Genomic DNA, 19601 nt, shown 5'->3' with positions numbered 1-19601 from the left:
TGTTTTCAGAGGTTCAAACATCTTAAAAGAATTCTCACTAACATCCCCTCAGTGAGTCCTACTGAGGATACCCAGACCAATTAGGAATACCCTTTTGTTTTGGAGAGACCAAACAAAAGTAGAATCTTAATTAATATTTCATATCTTCTGCCATTAATGGCTACTCTTTAACTCTTCTTTGAAGAGTTTGAATTTTTACTAAGTTCTTCTCCTTAAAATACTTTCTGTATTTCCAGTAGCACCAGGCCCATTCACCCCACCAATTCTTTTAGAGAGCATTACAATCAGGTGTTAATTTAAACTTAGATTTAGAACTTATCAAACAGATTCTGGCTAAAACTCAAAAATAAAAATTTATAATTTACAGTAATTGTAATAAAATATAATAAAAGAATACAGTTTGAGAGCATTTAGAAAAAGATAGATTCTGGGTTTAAATCTTCTCAGGAATCAGATTTTCTAAAAATGGTTTTCCTAAAATTTTCTTAAAATAACTTATCGGACAGTTACTTACTGGGAGTGGTATATTACCTTTGGGAGTAATGTCCCTGAGGCAAATGTACCTCAACAACACCTCCTCTCTTTTTGTTGATTTTTTTTCCTCCTTTTCCTAGTCTTTTACATTTAGCTCTCTCCCCTTCTTTCTGTCCTTACTCCCAACTCTTCCCTTGACTCTCTACTCCTTTCTTCTATATTCTACTTTGATTCTTGCCTTTCTTTTTTTCTACCTTTGCTGTAGATTTGCTAATGAGATACATGGGGATAATCCTTTTGATAGCTGTTATATAGCTCCAGAGGCTGCTGATCTCTTAGTTTAAGGACTCTATTATTCAGTAGATGATCAGATATCTCAGATACTGCCTCACCCTCTTTTTTTGTGTAGTTGTCAGTGTCTCCAGTAAGAAACTGATTTACCATAAGGTATCAAGTTGATATACACTTTGTCCTCTGAAAATTTTAAACCAAGTCTTGGTGTTTTCTTTTTTGTGAAAGAGGCTTTTTATTTTGTTTTCCTTCTTCCATAAATGTCAGATATTGTTCCTACAAAGAGTAAATATCTTTTTTAAAATTATTATTTATTTATTTGATTGCGCTGGGTCTTAGTTGCGGCAGGCGGGCTCCTTAGTTGCAGCTCGCGGGGTCCTTAGTTGTGGCATGCATGTGGGATCTAGTTCTCTGACCAGGGATCAAACCCGGGCCTCCTGCATTGGGAGCATGGAGTCTTATCCACTGCGTCACCAGGGAAGTCCCCAAAAGTAAATATCTTAGCAAAGGGATTTAGGATCTGGGGAACTGTCTTTATGCCATTATGTTCTAGTTAATTTTAATCCAGTGGTTTAGTTTAAGTTTTAAACTATTTAATATTCTGGAGAAAGTTAAAGTTTTGTTTCTTAAGTTTAGGATATCTTCAGTGCTCAGAGGTGTGCTGATAACAGCCAAAACTTACCAATTATTTGTGGTTATGAAAATAAAGTTATTTTTCCTCTAAAACAACTCAAAAACATTTTTTTAAACATTTGTAGGGTGAATTAGGGAATACTTAGCCTGGAAAAGTAGTGGTAGCTTACTGGCCTGCAGAATTTAGAAATAGTTTGGGTCCTCATGGTGAATAAATATTATCAGGGAAGTTCAAGTATGTAGAAACTGTCCAGGGTTTCCAAAATCTCTTGTCTTATCCGAACTAGTTTTTTCACTTAAGTTTTCATTCAAAAATTGAATGGAAGCCTTGCCATATGCGTATCTTAAAATCTTGAGAGAAGATGTGGGTCTGGTTCTTTACCAAATCTTTTCAGTTATTTTAGGTGATAACTAGACATTAACTTACTCTCTTAAAATATATAAGGTTTGAATACATTTCATTCTTACCGGCTTTTAAACATGTTTAGAAAATTTTGCTTTGCTTTCCAAAGTGTTAATCTTAAGAAGAATAAAATATTTTGTTAATTATGAAAGCACAAGGTATTCTGAAGTCAGTGGGTAAAATGATTTGACTGGAGAAGATTCCTCTAGGAGAGTTCTAAGAGGAGGCCAGAAAGGAAGGTTGGAGCCTTGGTTACCAGGCTAAGGAATTTGAACTTGATGTCCTTTAAGCACTGGGAGGATCTGGTCATGGGTAACACTGAGGTTTTTTGAGTGAAGGTGCTGTACCAAAATACGTGTTTTGGAAAAATCAGTCTATGTGCTCTATAAGGGCAAAGTAAAGGAGTAAAGAGACTGGGATTGGAGAGATGATTTAGGCTATTTTGATAATTGAGTTTACTGGATTTTGATCAATGGAAAAATGTTCTCAATATCAAAGTTGAATTTTTTGGGAAACGAGGTTTGGGTTTCAGGAATTCCCTGGTGGTCCAGTGGTTAGGACTCGGCGCTTTCACTGCCTGGGCCCGGGTTCGATCCCTGGTCTGGGAACTAAGATCCTGCAAGCCTGCACGGCGTGGCCAAAAAAAAAGGAGGTTTGGGTTTTTTTCTGTTTGGATTTATTTAATTGGGAAAAAGTTCTCTGTTCTGGGTTAAACACTGTAGATTTGTCAGTTTTTAATTATAACAATGTGGCATTTAGTTCTGTGGTAGTCACATGGGTAAATGTATTTTTCATACTAAATATTGCTGCTTATGTTTAAAATTCACCTGATTTGTTTTCTTAAACATTTCCATGTATTTTTATATTTACTATACACTTCTGAATATATTTGTTTTAACAAACAATGGTTTTATTTGGTTTTCCAGTACCTTTTCTATCAAGATAAAAGTGGCAACTGAGCCTGAACAGGTTGTCTTTGGAATTGAGTATTTGGTTATTAGTGGTGTCACATAATAGTGGAGCGTCTATAAAATAAGAGTAAAATCTCGGTTGGAGTTTACATACTGGTTTAGAATAATGGCCGCTCTGTTAAAGTAGCTTTCTATTGGAGAAAAGCTTTCTTCCCTTCTTGACTCAGTTGTTACCCTGTATACCTTAGATTATTCCTCGGTGAGGTTTTACTAAGTTAACTAATTTGCTAGCACTTAGCTTTTTTGTTTTCATACAAAACATAGTTTTTTTCCCTTCGCTGCCTTTCAGCAGTTGAAATTTTCCAGAAAAATCTCACTAGTAGTTCCTGGATTTAAATTTTGTATTGGATTACTGTTTAGGAACTCTGGTTTGGGATTACTGTTTAGGAACTCTAACATTTGGGGTTAGAAGTAGCTTAGTTGTGTATAGCTTAAGATTTGTATGGAAACTTACTCTAAAATAAATAAAATGAAATTTGAAATGGGTTTTTAAGATGCCTTTCTTAAGACTTCTTCACGTTAATGGATTTCTCAATAGAGACGTCAGAAGTATGTTTGAAATATGTGTATGTATGTGCATGTGTCTGTATGTGTACCATTTTTCCAGGCTCAGTGCTGTGCTAATACTCTAATGAAACTCAAAGGCTTCCATTAACCATTATTAACTCTTCAAATCAATTTTGTTAGATATTGTTAGCTGGTTGGTGACGACTTTATTATATTCCATTTTATTGAATGACTGTGGGAAGAATCACTTTATCTCCTTGTTTAAAATAAGGATTCTGGTGAGAATATAAACAAAGGAAAGTATTTGCTCTCTTCTCTGTTGTGCATGGTAATTTTGGATGTGTTTGGTGTATGTGTTTGAAAGAGATGTAGGCTTTTAAACAAATTACAAAACAATGAGATGTGAGAGATTGCTATGACAAAAAATTCTGTGTGGTTTTAATAATTTGGAGGCCTTGTTCATGTAATAGTCATGCTATAGATTGAAAGTATTTTTAAAAATCACACAAAAGGAGATGCAACCTGAATTAGTAAAAATACTAAATTTATATAAAATATACAAAATGTACGTGTATGGGTAGAAGAATTTAGCTTAAAACTCAGTGAAATTTGATGATAAATACTGTTGACAAGAGATTGACCTAAAACTTGGTGAGTTGCTTTATTTGCTTTAGCAAAAATCTAAAAGGCAGAATCTTTTGGACTATCCTTTAGAACTCGGTGTAATAGAATTTGACCAGAGGAGAGCTGAAGATGGACCTTACTTTAAAAGAAAAAAATCAGTGGTTGGTCCCAATATTTGTACAGTGGTCCTTATATTTTCATATTTCTTTGTTTATAAAGTACCCTGATCATCTCTCCTATGAGGCAGTCATACTGATTGCAGTCAGTAAAAGTGCTGGATTTGGCAGCGTGGATAGTTATGGTCAGAGTTCAGGTGAATACTTTCGTTTATCAGGCTGTAAGTACTCTGAAGTGGCACATCCCAGCCTTTTCTCTCTCCATGCCTACAAGTGCACAGCCCCCATACCCAGCAGGAGACCCTCTTTTGTAGGTTTAGTAGAAGTTGCTAGGAAATTGATCCCTGAAGAGTTGTTTATGTTGCCATTTTGGCCTGCTAGTGTCAACTAAGTGCCTGAAATCATTTGATTTTCTCATCATATGAAGTATGATGTATACATTTAGAAAACAGACCTAGGATTAATTTTCTTGCTTTTTTTTTTTTTTAATAAATTTATTTATTTATTTATTTTTGGCTGTGTTGGGTCTTCGTTGCTGCACGCGGGCTTTCTCTAGTTGCGGCGAGCGGGGGCTACTCTTCGTTGCAGTGCGCTTGCTTCTCATTGCAGTGCGCTTGCTTCTCATTGCAGTGGCTTCTCATTGTGGGGCACGAGCTCTAGGCGTGCGGGCTTCAGTAGTTGTGGCACGCGGGCTCAGTAGTTGTGGCTTGCAGGCTCTAGAGCACAGGCTCAGTAGTTGTGGCGCACGGGCTTAGTTGCTCCGCGGCATGTGGGATCTTCCCGGACCAGGACTTGAACCCGTATCCCCTGCATTGGCAAGCGGATTCTTAACCACTGCACCACCAGGGAAGTTCCAACCTTTTTTTTTTTTTTTGTATAGCATCATTTCAGTGTTCTGATTTGGAACTATGCTCCAGAATAACTTACTAGAGAGCTGGGGGAAAATGTCACAGGCCGAAAAGGTAACCTAGATCAATACAACAAAATTTTTGTATTTTGAGAGATTACTAAAAATGGACTAAGATGTATATTACTATCCAACACATGGTCCCCACTTTCAGACAATTTATAGCCTAGTATGAGATACAGATGTATACATAAATGTATAATAGAAGGCAAAATACTCTTAGATGTTACATTTCAGGGTAAAAATGTGGAGAGACTTAGAGGCAGAAAGGGTGGAAAGGAAGGAAGTCTTCAGATCCTTCTTTACTTACAGGAAGAGTTAAAAAAAATTTTAAAAAAAGAAACCCAACAAGGTAGGGGATTGCTGGTGTGGAGGGGAAAATTTTTATACAGACATTTTCTACACAAAAGATTTTCTCAAATGTGCAGCTCCTCATTCACTTTATTCTACATACATTAATTGTAAAACTAGACTGCTTTGTTCCAGGCATGGTGCTGGATTCTGAGGGTTCAAGGCTGAAGACTAAGTCCTCCTGCTAAGAATTCACAGTCCAGTTTAGGGTTACAGATATTAATTGACAACAATGAAGAAACAATACAATAAAAGTATATACAAAGTATGGTGAGACTGCAGAAATTGTTTTCAGATGTTTTTCCCAAAATTGGATTTTGGAAGTTTTACTTTAAACATGAAGGAATGAAGGTAGGCTTTTATGAAGCAGTTTGAGAGCCCTGATTTTTAACTGTTTATGCTTTTGGCTGATAAGAACCATTGAATGAGATGCTACCAAGTTATGTTTGGTCTTTAGAGATTGACCTGCTTTTCTTAATGATTTTATTTTATTGATTATTTTGCTTTATTTTTTATTAAGGCAAAATAGTAATTTGTTTAGCTGAGCAACTTTATTTTTGTAATCTCCTCGTATTCTTTTGCTACCATCCTTTATTTGGTGTGATCATGGATAATAGAAGAACAGGATACTTTGAGGATTTTCTCATCTGAAAAATGGGGCTTGATATGAGGATCATATGAGAAGATATGGGCTCCACTTTTGTGTACAGATGTCTTGCATTTATTAAACACAGTTGAACCAGGAATACGGTGGGTTGGTGTTGTTTTTTTAAATTTATTTATTTTATTGAAGTGTAGGTGATTTACAGTGTTGTGTTAATTACTGCTCCACAGCAAAGTGATTCAGTTATACGTATATATATATACACACACACACACACATTCTTTTTTAAAATATTCTTTTCCATTATGGTTTATCATAGGATTTTGAATATAGTTCTCTGTGCTATACAGTAGGACCTTGTTTATCCATTCTGTATATAAAAGCTTAAATCTGCTAACCCCAACCTCCCACTCCATCCTTCCCCCAACCCCATTTCCCTTGGCAACCACCAGTCTGTTCTCTATGTCCATGATTCTGTTTCTTAGATAGGTTCATTTGTGTCATATTTTAGATTCCACGTATAAGCGATATCATATGGTATTTGTCTTTCTCTTTCTGACTTCACTTAGTATGGTAATCTCTAGTTGCATCAGATCAGTGTTCTAGTCAGGAAGAAATCAGGTTAGGTAATGGACTAGGTTGACATACATACTCTGTCACTTTTGGAAACTGGGAAGTGTATGTGGTAGCCCATTTTCAATAATGTGAATAGATCATTTTTTACAAAATAGATAATTCTTTAAGCTTTTATATGTTAAATCATAGGAGGAGTGGCAAATCTTGGTACTTTCTAATAAAGACTTTCTCTCCTCAGAGAATAACAGTGTAAATCCATATATCAACTATCAAGATATAACATTAAATTTTGCCATATTTGCTGATCACAGAGGTTTTAAACATTTGAAAATAGGATTATTTTTGCTTTTGCTGTTTTTTAGCATCTTCTGATATTTGAAGATAGACGAATACATATGATTAATTAAAGCCTAAGAAGTTGTATGTTTTTCATAGCATTGTAGACTCAAATCATGTTTAAGATGGAAGGAGCCTCTAATCATAGCCCAGGAAGATATAGATAGCCAGAGTTCTGAAAAACTGTTACATAAGCAGGAAAAGGGGACTCTCTTGTTGGGAAATACATTCATGGTTATCAGTTGTGAAAAGTTATAATGGTTCTTTTAATAGCAGCTCCAGAATAAAGTTCCATATTGGCCTTTTTAAAAACAGGTAAATAACTAGAAAAATAAGCTTTGTTTTTAAAAAACTACTTGTACTCAAACACAGCTTAAGCTTGGCAGTTGAGCAACATAACATAGCATCTGAATTGTGGGCTTTCTTTGCAACATTTTGAAAAGTAAACTACAAACCAAGATTTTGCAACAAAATAAGTAAGGAAAATCTATGGAATGTGGAGGGAAATAGCATGTGAAAAAGTCAGTTCTTTCAGTTGGCTTACAAAACCTTTGCTTTCTTCCCTAGCTTGTAGGGCTTTTACTTTCTTTTATATAGGATCCCTGCTACTGAGCTTCTCAGTTCTGCCCCAGTGTTAAGTTCAGGAGCAAAGCAGTGCTACAGCTCCTCCAGTGGTACAGAGAGAAAATTACAGGCAGGCTCCTACCTCAGGAAGCATTGTTTCCCTGCTTTCTAGACTTTAAGGCTATCTATTTTAGTTCTTTATTTTATTTTATTTTATTTTATTTGCTGTGTTAGGTCTTTGTTGCTGTGCGTGGGCTTCTCATTGCGGTGGCTTCTTTTGTTGCGAAGCACAGGCTCTAGGCGTGCAGGCTTCAGTAGTTGTGGCACACGGGCTCAGTAGTTGTGGCTCACAGGCTCTAGAACACAGGCTCAGTGGTTACGGCGCACGGGCTTAGTTGCTCCGTGGCATGTAGGGTCTTCCCGGACCAGGGCTCGAACCCGTGTCCCCTGCATTGGCAGGTGGATTCTTAAACACCGCGCCACCAGGGAAGTCCCAGTTCATTATTTTAAACGACAGTGTAACCCTAGAATTGCTGCTCTAATTGGAGGTTTCATTTTGGTTAGTTTTGTTGGGGAGTATTGATCGGTGTTAGGTGTTTTAAAATGCCTCTAATGTGCTTCAGAGGAACCCCCGAGGCTCTTCCTTCAGGCTAGTTTAGTCTACCTTTCTGAGCCCAGTTTACTTTGCTTTGCGTTTCTTTGAGCTGCTGTAGATCATTTATTCTTCTGCCAAAATTCATAGTCAAAAAGTTAGCAGGAAAGAGATGTATCAAGCAAGAGTGGTATACTTGAAGGTGTTTTTAAGCCGCCTCTCACTACAGCAGGGACAGGAAGGCAGCACGACTTGGTGATGGTCACCAATAATTCATTTTTCTCAATTTTTTTTCTTATTTTTTACTTTTTTTATCATTTATGTTGACCAATTCCTCTTTGAAACTGTGACTTTCCTTATGAGATTAATCATACAGCTGCTTCAAGATTTTTTACCTCCATGTTGATTTAAAATTTCTTATACCCATTCTCACTTGTGAGTTCTAGTCTTTAATTTCCAACCATCTTTAGAGTATTTCCATTTAATTTTACTAACCTGTCTCCCAGATTTCCCATTTTGTCCATTGTATTACTATTCTCCTGAACTTTGGAAGCTTGGAGTCATCTTGAAAGTCCCGTATCTCTTTCATCAAGTCTCTTGTAAAGTCATGTGTCTTCCTGTGCACAGCCTCTTCACCTTGTCCATTTTTACTGTCACCTTTTTTTTCTGCTGGATTTCACTTCTCATCTAAATTATTTCAGTAGTCTTTCGACTGGATCTCCTTTATCTAGATCACCTTTCTCCTCTAATCCATCTAGTACAAACTGATTAAAATATCACTTGTTTTGTTGCTTTCCTGGTAAAAATACTATTCTCCTGCATTACTATTAAGATCAAGTTTAAATTTTGGCCCTGAAAGTGCCCCAGTTTTGCTTATTCTTTGTGTCTCCCACTGCTCTTTGAGATCATCTCCTTCATTAAGCAGGGTGCTGTGTGCGATTCTTCGTACATACCATGTCTGTGGTTTTCTCCTTGCTTTTGTAAATGTTCTGGACCATGCTGTGGTTTCACCGTCCCCCGCACCCCCCACCTCAGTCTATCCAAATTTCTGGATTTGTTCGGAAAAGCTTCCCTGATCCCCCCAAGTGTGTGTTTCTTGTTTCCTTTAAAAAAAAAGTTTCTTTCTGGATATTTTTCATCTTTCCCCAATTAGATTATAAGCCCTTTGAAAATAGGGACTCAGCCTTTTCTACTTTTGATTTTGTGCTTGGCAGTTTGGATGGGTGTTCAGTAAACATTAGATTTGTGAGATGATTAAGTAAGAAACTCAACTAGTGTGTTAATATAGTGCAAACTTGTGTGTTCAAAGATGGTTTTAACTTTTGAGATGTTTTTTTCCTTTGCTAGTTTGTTAGGTTCGATTGAAGTCAATCCTTGGCAGTTATTTTTATTCTGTAAATTTGGTAAAATTTTGATTAAATAAATTTTGATGAATTGATTTTCTGTTTAAAGAGCATTGCTTCCTAGAAGATTTAGTAATTCCTCAAAATGTTTACAAAGTTATCAGTTAATGTGATTCCAAGAAACTAAATAGTCAAAATGGGATGAATATGTTGTTCAGTATGTTCCTGGGAACAACACACCAATGATTCTCACCTCTATGCCTGCCAGATAAAAGTATTTGAACGTAATAGACTTCCTCTTAAGATGCTGAAAGAGTGGTCTCTTGAGAGTTTGAATCAAGATGAAAAAGCAATTCAGTAGTGTGACTATAACTAAAATACCTAACTGTTCTTCAAGAATAACTTAACAGATCTGTAGAAGATTTATTAGAGGACAACTGAAAGGCTGCTATGTAAGATAAACCGAAAAGATTTTATTTTCAACTTGGAGAAGATATGCACAAATAAACTGTATTAGGGTCTCTACTTCAAACTTGAGGATTTTGTGTGTGTGTTGTCGGCGGGGGTGTGTGAAAACAAAAGGAAGTCTGCTCGCTCAGTAGTGCCAAAATCAAGGTGATAATAAAAAGTTGCTTGTGTATATTTTCATCTTCTGTTTTGAATTTGAGCTCATGGAAGATAACAACCACATTTGCCTGCTGTTCCATGTCTTTGTGCCACTGTCAGAAGCAGAGTTCTAGGCCCGAAAGACCCGAAGAGCAAATGAATATGGCATTTTATATGTTCTAATCAGAGACACTACCTGGATGGAAAGTTAGCTGCAAACATTTGTATGTGTGCTGTTTTTAATAAAATGAATATTCTGTTAAAGAATAAAGGAAATTAATATGTAATTATAAGACTGTTTCTTATGCCAATTGTATTGCATGATTTTGTGCTTTAAACATTATAGCATGCTGGCAAAATAAAGAATCTGAGAGCTGGTAAAGCAAAAAAAAAAAGAGGAAGAATTGGTCTAGAATACCACTAATAAAAATGGTGCTGTTTTCCGCTGTCTTTGGAGAAGTAGGCACCCTCAAAATACTCATGAGTATACTGCGATTAGAGAGAAAATAGCAACTTTACTTTCAAGCAGGTTATAAATATTCATCAATTCAAGAGACAAATATATTGTTCATTTACTTAATTGTAAGCACTTTTTGTTTTCCATCATTTCTTTCATGTTTATATCATCTTCTGCTTGGTTTTCTCCTGTTTCTCTGCTTAAGTAGTATTTTAGAGTTTCATTTCTTTTTTGACTTTCTGTTGCTATGAGAGATACCTTTTAAAAATCTTTCCAGAGTATTGAATACTTTCCATGTTTCTCCTGCGTATTTTCATCAAAGGACAGTGTCCTTCTAAGAATTTTGTTAGTACCTCTTTTCAAAAGCAGACAGCAAAAAAGACTGCCTTACCTTGTTGTAAAAGAGCAGCCTTGTTGACCTTTTGAGCACATAAGTCAGGGGTAAGAAATCCATATTTCTATTAAGAAAAAACATTGACAGGAAAAAAAAATAAGTACAGTAAATAGCATATTGTATGACATGTAGTGGGAGAAGAAGGAAAATGATAGAAATAGAAAGGGTAAAATAATTCAGTCTTAATGGCAAGCTTGAAAGTGTTTTTTGGTTTTGTTTTTACTTATTAAGAAGTGGTGAGATGCCATCATTAGAAGAGACTGTTGTTTTCATTCTTTCTTAAAGAAGCCAGAAACATAATTTGAGAAAGAAGAGCTATATTATTCCTAATGCCTAAATGTTCTTCTTGGAAACTCTTTCATTGTTTTCAGCCCCTTTCCCCGCTTCTAAAATAATAGCTTAATCTTCTGGTCTAGTTTGGTTCTATTTGGAACCAAAGAAAATAATGACAACAATTTTTAACTCTGAAACTTTTTAACTCTGAAAGACTTTTAAATGAATAAATCCATAAGTTATTAAGAATGAACATTTTTAAATTTAAACTTTAAAAGTATAATTTTAAATGTACAGCCTGCATTTTCAAGATAAGTTTACAGATTGGATTTCATAATTGGAGTTATCTCTTCATAATTATATGCCCTTTCCAAAGGCTGTAAACAACAAATCATATACCTTGTACCTTGTCTGAGAAGCATAACCTTCTAGAACCTAAAGTACCGTTTATACAAGAGCAATGTGAAATAATTTTAGGATGGGATTCTATTCTACTTTCAGTAGACCATATACCATCTAGCAACACATTATAATATTGTCAGAAATCATTTATGTATGAATACCTTCATATACTTAAAAATGAAAATGTCATTTTAGGTCTCACAGACCAGGGATCATTCTTACAGTAAGGGGGCTATGTTAGTTTTACTTTCCTGCTGCCTTTTAACTCAAATGGTAGAATAATCAATCTGCTTTCTAGTTGAGATTCTTGTAGAATAAACTGTTTAATGAAGAGTGTCCAGTTTTAGATCTTTGGGGGATGGTGTTTCATATCTTCCAAAGATCACACTGTAGTTTTCCCATAGTATATCAGGAGGCGAGAGGCTTAAGAGGATCATTGCATCTGTCTTGGTGATTGATTTTTGGAAGAGTCTGGAAGATGATCTATCCTGACTTTCTCAGGTTGAACTTTCAAGCTGTGATACTTTTCTTAAAGTTATTTCTGTACATTAATCAATGAGGAAAATTTCTTAGCAGGCTTATTGTGAAGCTTGAGGTAGAAGCTCCCCCACCATCTTGCCTGCTCCAGCCTTCCCCCTTGTGTTATGTCTATCTACAGTACTTGGCATATGACTGTGAGGTGTTTTATGGTGGTTTAATTAAAGTGTTACTGAGGAAGCACTGGCATGTTCAGATCTGGCACTGTCTAGTATGTATAGTGAATGAAACTTCTTTTGGAACTGAATCTCTTAGTTATCATCCCTTCTTTGAAGTCAAGGGGAGAATTTTTCATTAAAATTATGTCTTTTGCTTGTTGTCTTATATATATTCTTTTTAGATAGAAAGGTAAAGTTTAAGAGACATTGAGCGGATGCTGAATTGTTGCAACTCCAGATCCTAGAGCCCATGTCACACCCACTCTCAGCCTAGCAACAAGTAGTAAAAGACATTTGGAATCCCTTTTCCCCCATCCAACCTTGACTATTAAGACTGACAGCAAGGATTTAGCAATTAGAAATACTACATACTTTGTTCTCCTACCTTTCAACAAGAATCAGCATGTAAAGTTGAAGTTTCCTGACCAGAATTTGGAAGACTATAATGTGATTCCCTGGGCCTTGATTCCAGAAGAAGGAGCTTTCTGAATATGCGTTTACTAGTTGGTGGTGAATTCGTGAGTCGCCAACTATTAGGCCTTTATGTCCAGATATTATCTCAATTTATGGAGTAAGGTCCCTGAGTTCTCCTCTTTCCTTCCACAGGGCAAGCAGGAGGACTTCAAGACGACAGTTCTGGAGGGTATGGAGACGGCCAAGCATCAGGTGAGGGTGGCATTAGATGCTTGCCACTTAGCAAGAGCCGCCAAGTCAGGGATTGATGCTTGCAAGTGTTTTTGGCTGTAGTACCCACATTTTAGCCAGAAGCGCAGGGGAGCTTTAACCCACAGGACAGAGTAGTATAATAGGAGAAAGTGTAGCCAGAACAAAGGCAAGCAAAACCTTTTGAAGTCCTCAGGCCGATCTCAGCCCTCCACTCTTCTTCATGTTTTTGAGGAGATGGCGGGTACTTTTCTCCCCAGCAGCCTTTATAGTAAAAGTAAACATGATATAAAACATAGACTTAGAAATCATGGGACCTTTACAAAGAAAAATAACTTTATACACAGAGGGGAAGCCATAGGCTGAAAAACAGGATGGAAAGGCATTCTAGGATTAGTCAGAGGAACTATGTGGGCAAGAGAAATGGTTGTTAAGTGGTATTGGATACAGTTTTTTCAGTTAACATTACATAGTTAATCATTTTGCAGTTTAAACATTTTGTTTCTCACATGAAAATTAATCTTTGTTAAAAAGTCTGCTTGAAGTGCTGTTTCTTTTCAGACCAAACTATGAGATTTTAACTTTTGGAAAAAGTAAAGGGTTAAATGATTTATAGGGGCCCATCTGGAACAGTTAAAGTTTGTTCCAAGAATCCAAAGTAGAATATCTGGATTTCATCCTTTACCTCTTAAAGGATGTTATTTTGTGTGCCAGTGCTCAAAACTAGTTTATATATACATTTTGATAGACTTGGAATAGGTATCACTTTTGGAGTTTGTCACTTTTGAACTCTTAAGTCTACTTTAAAATTATTTGTTTATTATAGTTTGTGTACAGCAGGTCCAGGGAATATTTGTATTTTACTCTCTTGGATCAAAAATAGTTCAATGTTAATACAGAAATTAGTACTTAGGGGATCCAGAATGTTAGAAGTAGACTTCTTTAAATGCTATTCAAAGGATTGGAGGTTGATAATCAGTACATGGTTGTCTTAGAGGAGTTAAAATTCTCATTCAGAGTCTGTATCTGGCAGATCAATCTTCAAGAATGCTTTTCATCAAATGATGCACAATTGGATCTTCCATGGAACTGTTGAGGGTCAGGGATAGCCTTTAGAGCTTTAATCTTGAAGAAATAAATTGAGTTTTCTTGTTTCTTTTTGTTTTGTTTTTACATGAGTAATAAATAAGTTTACTCTTTTGCTTAAGTAAACAACATGTTGTATTGCTGAAAGTAAAAGCAGACTTTCATATAGAACTGTGGTGCTACTGACTTAATATTAGTAGAACATGAGTTTTAAGTGTTTCCAGGAATGGTGGTGACTATTCTGAACCCTTCAAGATCTCTTCTTTAGATTTTCACCTTGTTCAGAAGCATGCATTTGTGAGATGATCAGAGTTAGAAACGTATGCTTATAAGTGATCAACGTTATTCTCTTAACAAAACCAAATGACCGTCATGAGTATCTTGGGACCAGGATCACATCTTGACTTTTAAAAAATCATACCAAGTTGGTGTTTACATCCTAAATCTTAAAAGTTAGAAGGGAACTTGAGATCATCTTGCCTAGCTTTCTGCCTTCAAACAGGTGGTATTTGTATCACCCCTGTTTTATCAGGTCCTGAAACACAAAGTTAAATGACTCGACCAGGAATATACCCAACTGTGGAGGAGTGAGAACCCAGAGGTCTCGTTTATTATGCGTAGACTATTCCTTACACCCTCCCTCATAGAATCATTTAAAGTGTGCGTTTGTGCTAAAAATAAAAAATCTAAAGCATAAGAAATCATAGGATCCTCCTCTTTTTCCTTTTTCTCTCTTCTCCCCCTATTCTTTATTCTTTTATTTTTAAACTATTGTAGGACTGGATATGGTGCATCTAAACTTACTAATTTTAGGAAGTTTATATGTACGTCCTATCAGGCTCTTGTTTTCCCTCTTTAGCTAGAAATCTAATTGTAGTAATTTTATCTACGTTAATAAAGGGGGAAAAAGGCAAGAAACTCATGGAGGCCTTCTTTTCTGTTATATCTCTCTTACTTCATTCAAGATGCTACCTGTGTCATATCAGAATCAGGGGGGAAATGATTTCATGGAATAGCGGTCCTATATCCTCACTTCCCCCCTCCTTTTTTCTGCCTAATTGATATATCCGGAAAGGTCTAAATTAGTCCCTTAAATATTTAACTACTTTTACTGTGTTTAGAGAGAAAGCATGAGCCAATCAGACCATTAGAAAAGGCAATTATGCTTTAGCATGACTGCATTTTGAAAGGTGATGCTGGAAATTTCCTGTGTGAAGTGGTGAGAAAGAGGAATTGAACAGAGGGCAAGATTGGTATGTAGGCAGCCTTGGGGCTTTTAAAATATTAAGGTAGCATCTTTGAAACATTCTAGATTTCCAGAATACCAGACTCTGTTAAGTACACACAAACACCAAAGTATAAAACTGTATTCCAGAGCCAAGTGTAAATACTTCTGAATTATATGTACTACTGCTACTTTTAATCAGGATATTATACTGAAGACAATTGTATTCTGTAAGGTTCTTCCCTCTAAAGGAGATACTTGAGTTAGATTATCCAGAGTGGTTTGTTAGTTCATTTTGAAATATTTTATAGAAAGAATGTTTTGATTTAGCTTCTGAGCAGTTTAGGTTCCAAATTAACATTTTTTGTTTCCTTGGAAAAAAGTTAGATTTTTTAATCTTGCACACTTGTCACCTTGATTTTGATAATGGTTTCCTTCTTTGAAATAGTAATTTTCATCCCTAAAAACCAGAAGGAAGGCAAAAATTACTGAGTTTTTAGGGACCATTTTTCATTTTTTAAAAATTTATTTTTAAGAATAATTGGGGTTTTTTTAAGATGTTATATAGAAGATAGAGATGGAGAACAGTGTTATTCCACATATACATTAATGTTACAACTTTTGGCTTCTTTAATTCCTTTTGTTAAACTTTTGATGTTTGATTCAAAGATAATTTAAAACTGTCATATGACTGATATAAAATTTCTTAATTGTTACCTATTTCCCAAATTAGCCAACTATATTGGAGTGATTTCTGTTGATAAGAACACTTGGAATGAGGAACCAAATATAATGTAAAATTTAGTGCTATTTCCCCACATGGTTTTTCTGGCTGTCATTGACAATAGTATTTTGCAGTAGGATTGATGTCCATTGACCACTTATTAAACATATATATGGAAGATAATATAGCTAAGAAAGAAGACTACCCTATTTTTGGGAGGGAGAAGTAGAGTTTACAGAGTTCATTGGTTGTCTTATTAATAGTATACACATGAAATATACCAAGAAGTAACCTATTAAGAGGTATTTGGTCCAAATACTCAGGATTATTGGGTAGATAATGCTTCTTATAAATGTGACATGTTTTGGGACTTGGCTTTGATTTTTGTTTATTTATTTTGATTTGGGGGTACAGGACTGGGGACATCAAAGTTGTATAGTTGAGGCTTCCCTGGTGGCGCAGTGGTTAAGAATCTGCCTGCCAACGCAGGGGACATGGGTTTGATCCCTGGTCCGGGAAGATCCCACATGCCACGGAGCAAGCCCGCGTGCAGCAACAAAGATCCAACACAGCCAAAAAAAAAAGCTGTATAGTTTTAGAAACTTTCAAATTACTGAAATAACCTATACGTCTGATAGTCAGCATTTCTTCTTTACATGCCTTAATTTCATGCTTCACCCTCCACAGTATGGCTGTTACTGATTATCTTTGTCCTTAAGGAGTAATTAATTCTCCTGACAGTCTTTAATTTTAGGTTGAGATTCATTAAATGTGAGGATTATTGATTTGATCTACTGTTGTGAATACAGTATTTGTGCCCTCATAATCTCCTGTGAATGGATGAATTTTTCTTCTTGTCTCCAACAACAGTATTTCTTAATGTACAGTCACAGTAGCATTAGACATTTTTGGTTAACCTCTTGTTAACCATTATTTTTTCCTAGATAGTGTTTGGATGTCTTTGTGGAAACAACACCTCAATAGCTTAGCTATAATTTTCTAAGTTACGTCTTTACCTGCCTTGTTCTTCTTCTTTTTTTTTTTAAACATCTTTATTGGAGTATAATTGCTTTACAATGGTGTGTTAGTTTCTGCTTTATAACAAAGTGAATCAGCTATACAGATACATATATCCCCATATCTCCTCCCTCTTGCATCTCCCTCCCACCCTCCCTATCCCACCCCCCCATCCCACCCCTCTAGGTGGTCACAAAGCACCGAGCTGATCTCCCTCTGCTATGTGGCTGCTTCCCACTAGCTATCTGTTTTCCATTTGATAGAATATATAAGTACATGCCACTCTCTCACTTCGTCCCAGCTTACCCTTTCCCCTCCCCGTGTCCTCAAGTCCATTCTCTACGTCTGTGTCTTTATTCTTGTCCTGCCCTTAGGTTCTTCATAACCTTTTTTTTTTTCTTTTTTAGATTCCATATATATTAGCATACAGTATTTATTTTTCTCTTTCTGACTTACTTCACTCTATATGACAATCTCTAGGTCCATCCACCTCACTACAAATAACTCAATTTCGTTTCCTTTTATGGCTGAGTAATATTCCATTGTATATATGTGCCACATCTTCTTTATCCATTCATCTGTCGATGGACACTTAGGTTGCTTCCATGACCTGGCTATTGTAAATAGAGCTGCAGTGAACATTGTGGTACATGACTCTTTTTGAATTATGGTTTTCTCAGGGTATATGCCCAGTAGTGGGATTGCTGGGTCATATGGTAGTTCTATTTTTAGTTTTTAAGAACTCCATACTGTTCTCCATAGTGGCTATATCAATTTACATTCCCACCAACAGTGCAAGAGGGTTCCCTTTTCTCCACACCCTCTCCAGCATTTATTGTTTCTAGATTTTTTTGATGATGGCCATTCTGACTGGTGTGAGGTGATACCTCATTGTAGTTTTGATTTACATTTCTCTAATGATTAGTGATGTTGAGCATCCTTTCATGTGTTTGTTGGCAATCTGTATATCTTCTTTGGAGAAATGTCTATTTAGGTCTTCTGCCCATTTTTGGATTGGGTTGTTTGTTTTTTTGATATTGAGCTGCATGAGCTGCTTGTAAATTTTGGAGATTAATCCTTTGTCAGTTGCTTCATTTGCAAATATTTTCTCCCATTCTGAGGGTTGTCTTTTGGTCTTGTTTATGGTTTCCTTTGCTGTGCAAAAGCTTTTAAGTTTCATTAGGTCCCATTTGTTTATTTTTGTTTTTATTTCCATTTCTCTAGGAGGTGGGTCAAAAAGGATCTTACTGTGATTTATGTCATAGAGTGTTCTGCCTAGGTTTTCCTCTAAGCGTTTTATAGTGTCTGCCCTTACATTTAGGTCTTTAATCCATTTTGAGTTTATTTTTTTGTATGGTGTTAGTGGGTGTTCTAATTTCATTCTTTTACATATAGCTGTCCAGTTTTCCCAGCACCACTTATTGAAGAGGCTGTCTTTTCTCCACTGTATATTCTTGCCTCCTTTATCAAAAATAAGGTAACCATATATGCGTGGGTTTGTCTCTGGGCTTTCTATGCTGTTTCATTGATCTATATTTCTGTTTTTGTGCCAGTACCATACTGTCCTGATTGCTGTAGCTTTGTAGTATAGTCTGAAGTCAGGGAGCCTGATTCCTCCAGCTCCATTTTTCTTTCTCAAGACTGCTTTCGCTATTTGGGGTCTTTTGTGTTTCCATACAAATTGTGAAATTTTTTGTTCTAGTTCTGTGAAAAATGCCATTGGTAGTTTGATAGGGATTGCATTGAATCTGTAGATTGCTTTGGGTAGTATAGTCATTTTCACAATGTTGGTTCTTCCAATCCAAGAACATGGTATATCTCTCCATCTGTTTGTATCATCTTTAATTTCTTTCATCAGTGTCTTATAGTTTTCTGCATATAGGTCTTTTGTCTCCTTAGGTAGGTTTATTCCTAGGTATTTTATTCTTTTTGTTACAGTGGTACGTGGGAGTGTTTCCTTAATTTCTCTTTCAGATTTTTCATCATTAGTGTATAGGAATGCAAGAAATTTCTGTGCATTAATTTTGTATCCTGCTACTTTACCACGTTCATTGATTAGCTCTAGTAGTTTTCTGGTAGCATCTTTAGGATTCTCTATGTATAGTATCATGTCATCTGCAAACAGTGACAGCTTTACTTCTTCTTTTCTGATTTGGAATCTTTTTATTTCTTTTTCTTCTCTGATTGCTGTGGCTAAAACTTCCAAAACTATATTGAATAATAGTGGTGAGAGTGGACAACCTTGTCTTTTTCCTGATCTTAGAGGAAATGGTTTCAGTTTTTCACCACTGGGAATGATGTTGGCTGTGGGTTTGTCATATATGGCCTTTATTATGTTGAGGTAAGTTCCCTCTATGCCTACTTTCTGGAGGGTTTTTATCATAAACGGGTGTTGAATTTTGTCAAAAGCTTTTTCTGCATCTATTGAGATGATCATATGGTTTTTCTCCTTCAGTTTGTTAATATGGTTTATCACATTGATTGATTTGCATATACTGAAGAATCCCTGCATTCCTGGGATAAACCCCACTTGATCATGGTGTATGATTCTTTTAATGTGCTGTTGGATTCTGTTTGCTATTATTTTGTTGAGGATTTTTGCATCGATGTTCATCAGTGATATTGGCCTGTAGTTTTCTTTCTTTGTGACATCTTTGTCTGGTTTTGGTATCAGGGTGATGGTGGCCTCGTAGAATGAGTTTGGGAGTGTTCCTCCCTCTGCTGTATTTTGTAAGAGTTTGAGAAGGATAGATGTTAGCTCTTCTCT

At 36.0% G+C, this 19601-nt stretch overlaps 1 protein-coding gene across 2 annotated transcripts in view; it reads left to right on the top strand.

Annotated features, from left to right (window-relative positions):
* The window catches only part of KDM1A (lysine demethylase 1A), a 63775-nt gene that overhangs the window by 10433 nt on the left and 33741 nt on the right, over positions 1–19601 (top strand). Inside the window, exon 3 of one of the 2 annotated variants that reach the window (XM_061184768.1) lies at positions 12726–12785. The exons of the other annotated variant lie outside the window; for it this stretch is intronic. Coding sequence (XP_061040751.1) covers positions 12726–12785 — 60 coding nt within the window. The remainder of the gene's footprint in view (positions 1–12725; positions 12786–19601) is intronic. 2 annotated transcript variants of the gene reach the window in all.

The sequence above is a fragment of the Eubalaena glacialis genome, chromosome 3 (assembly GCF_028564815.1).
Source record: "Eubalaena glacialis isolate mEubGla1 chromosome 3, mEubGla1.1.hap2.+ XY, whole genome shotgun sequence".
NCBI lineage: Eukaryota > Metazoa > Chordata > Mammalia > Artiodactyla > Balaenidae > Eubalaena > Eubalaena glacialis.
This window is presented reverse-complemented; position numbering and strand designations above follow the sequence as displayed.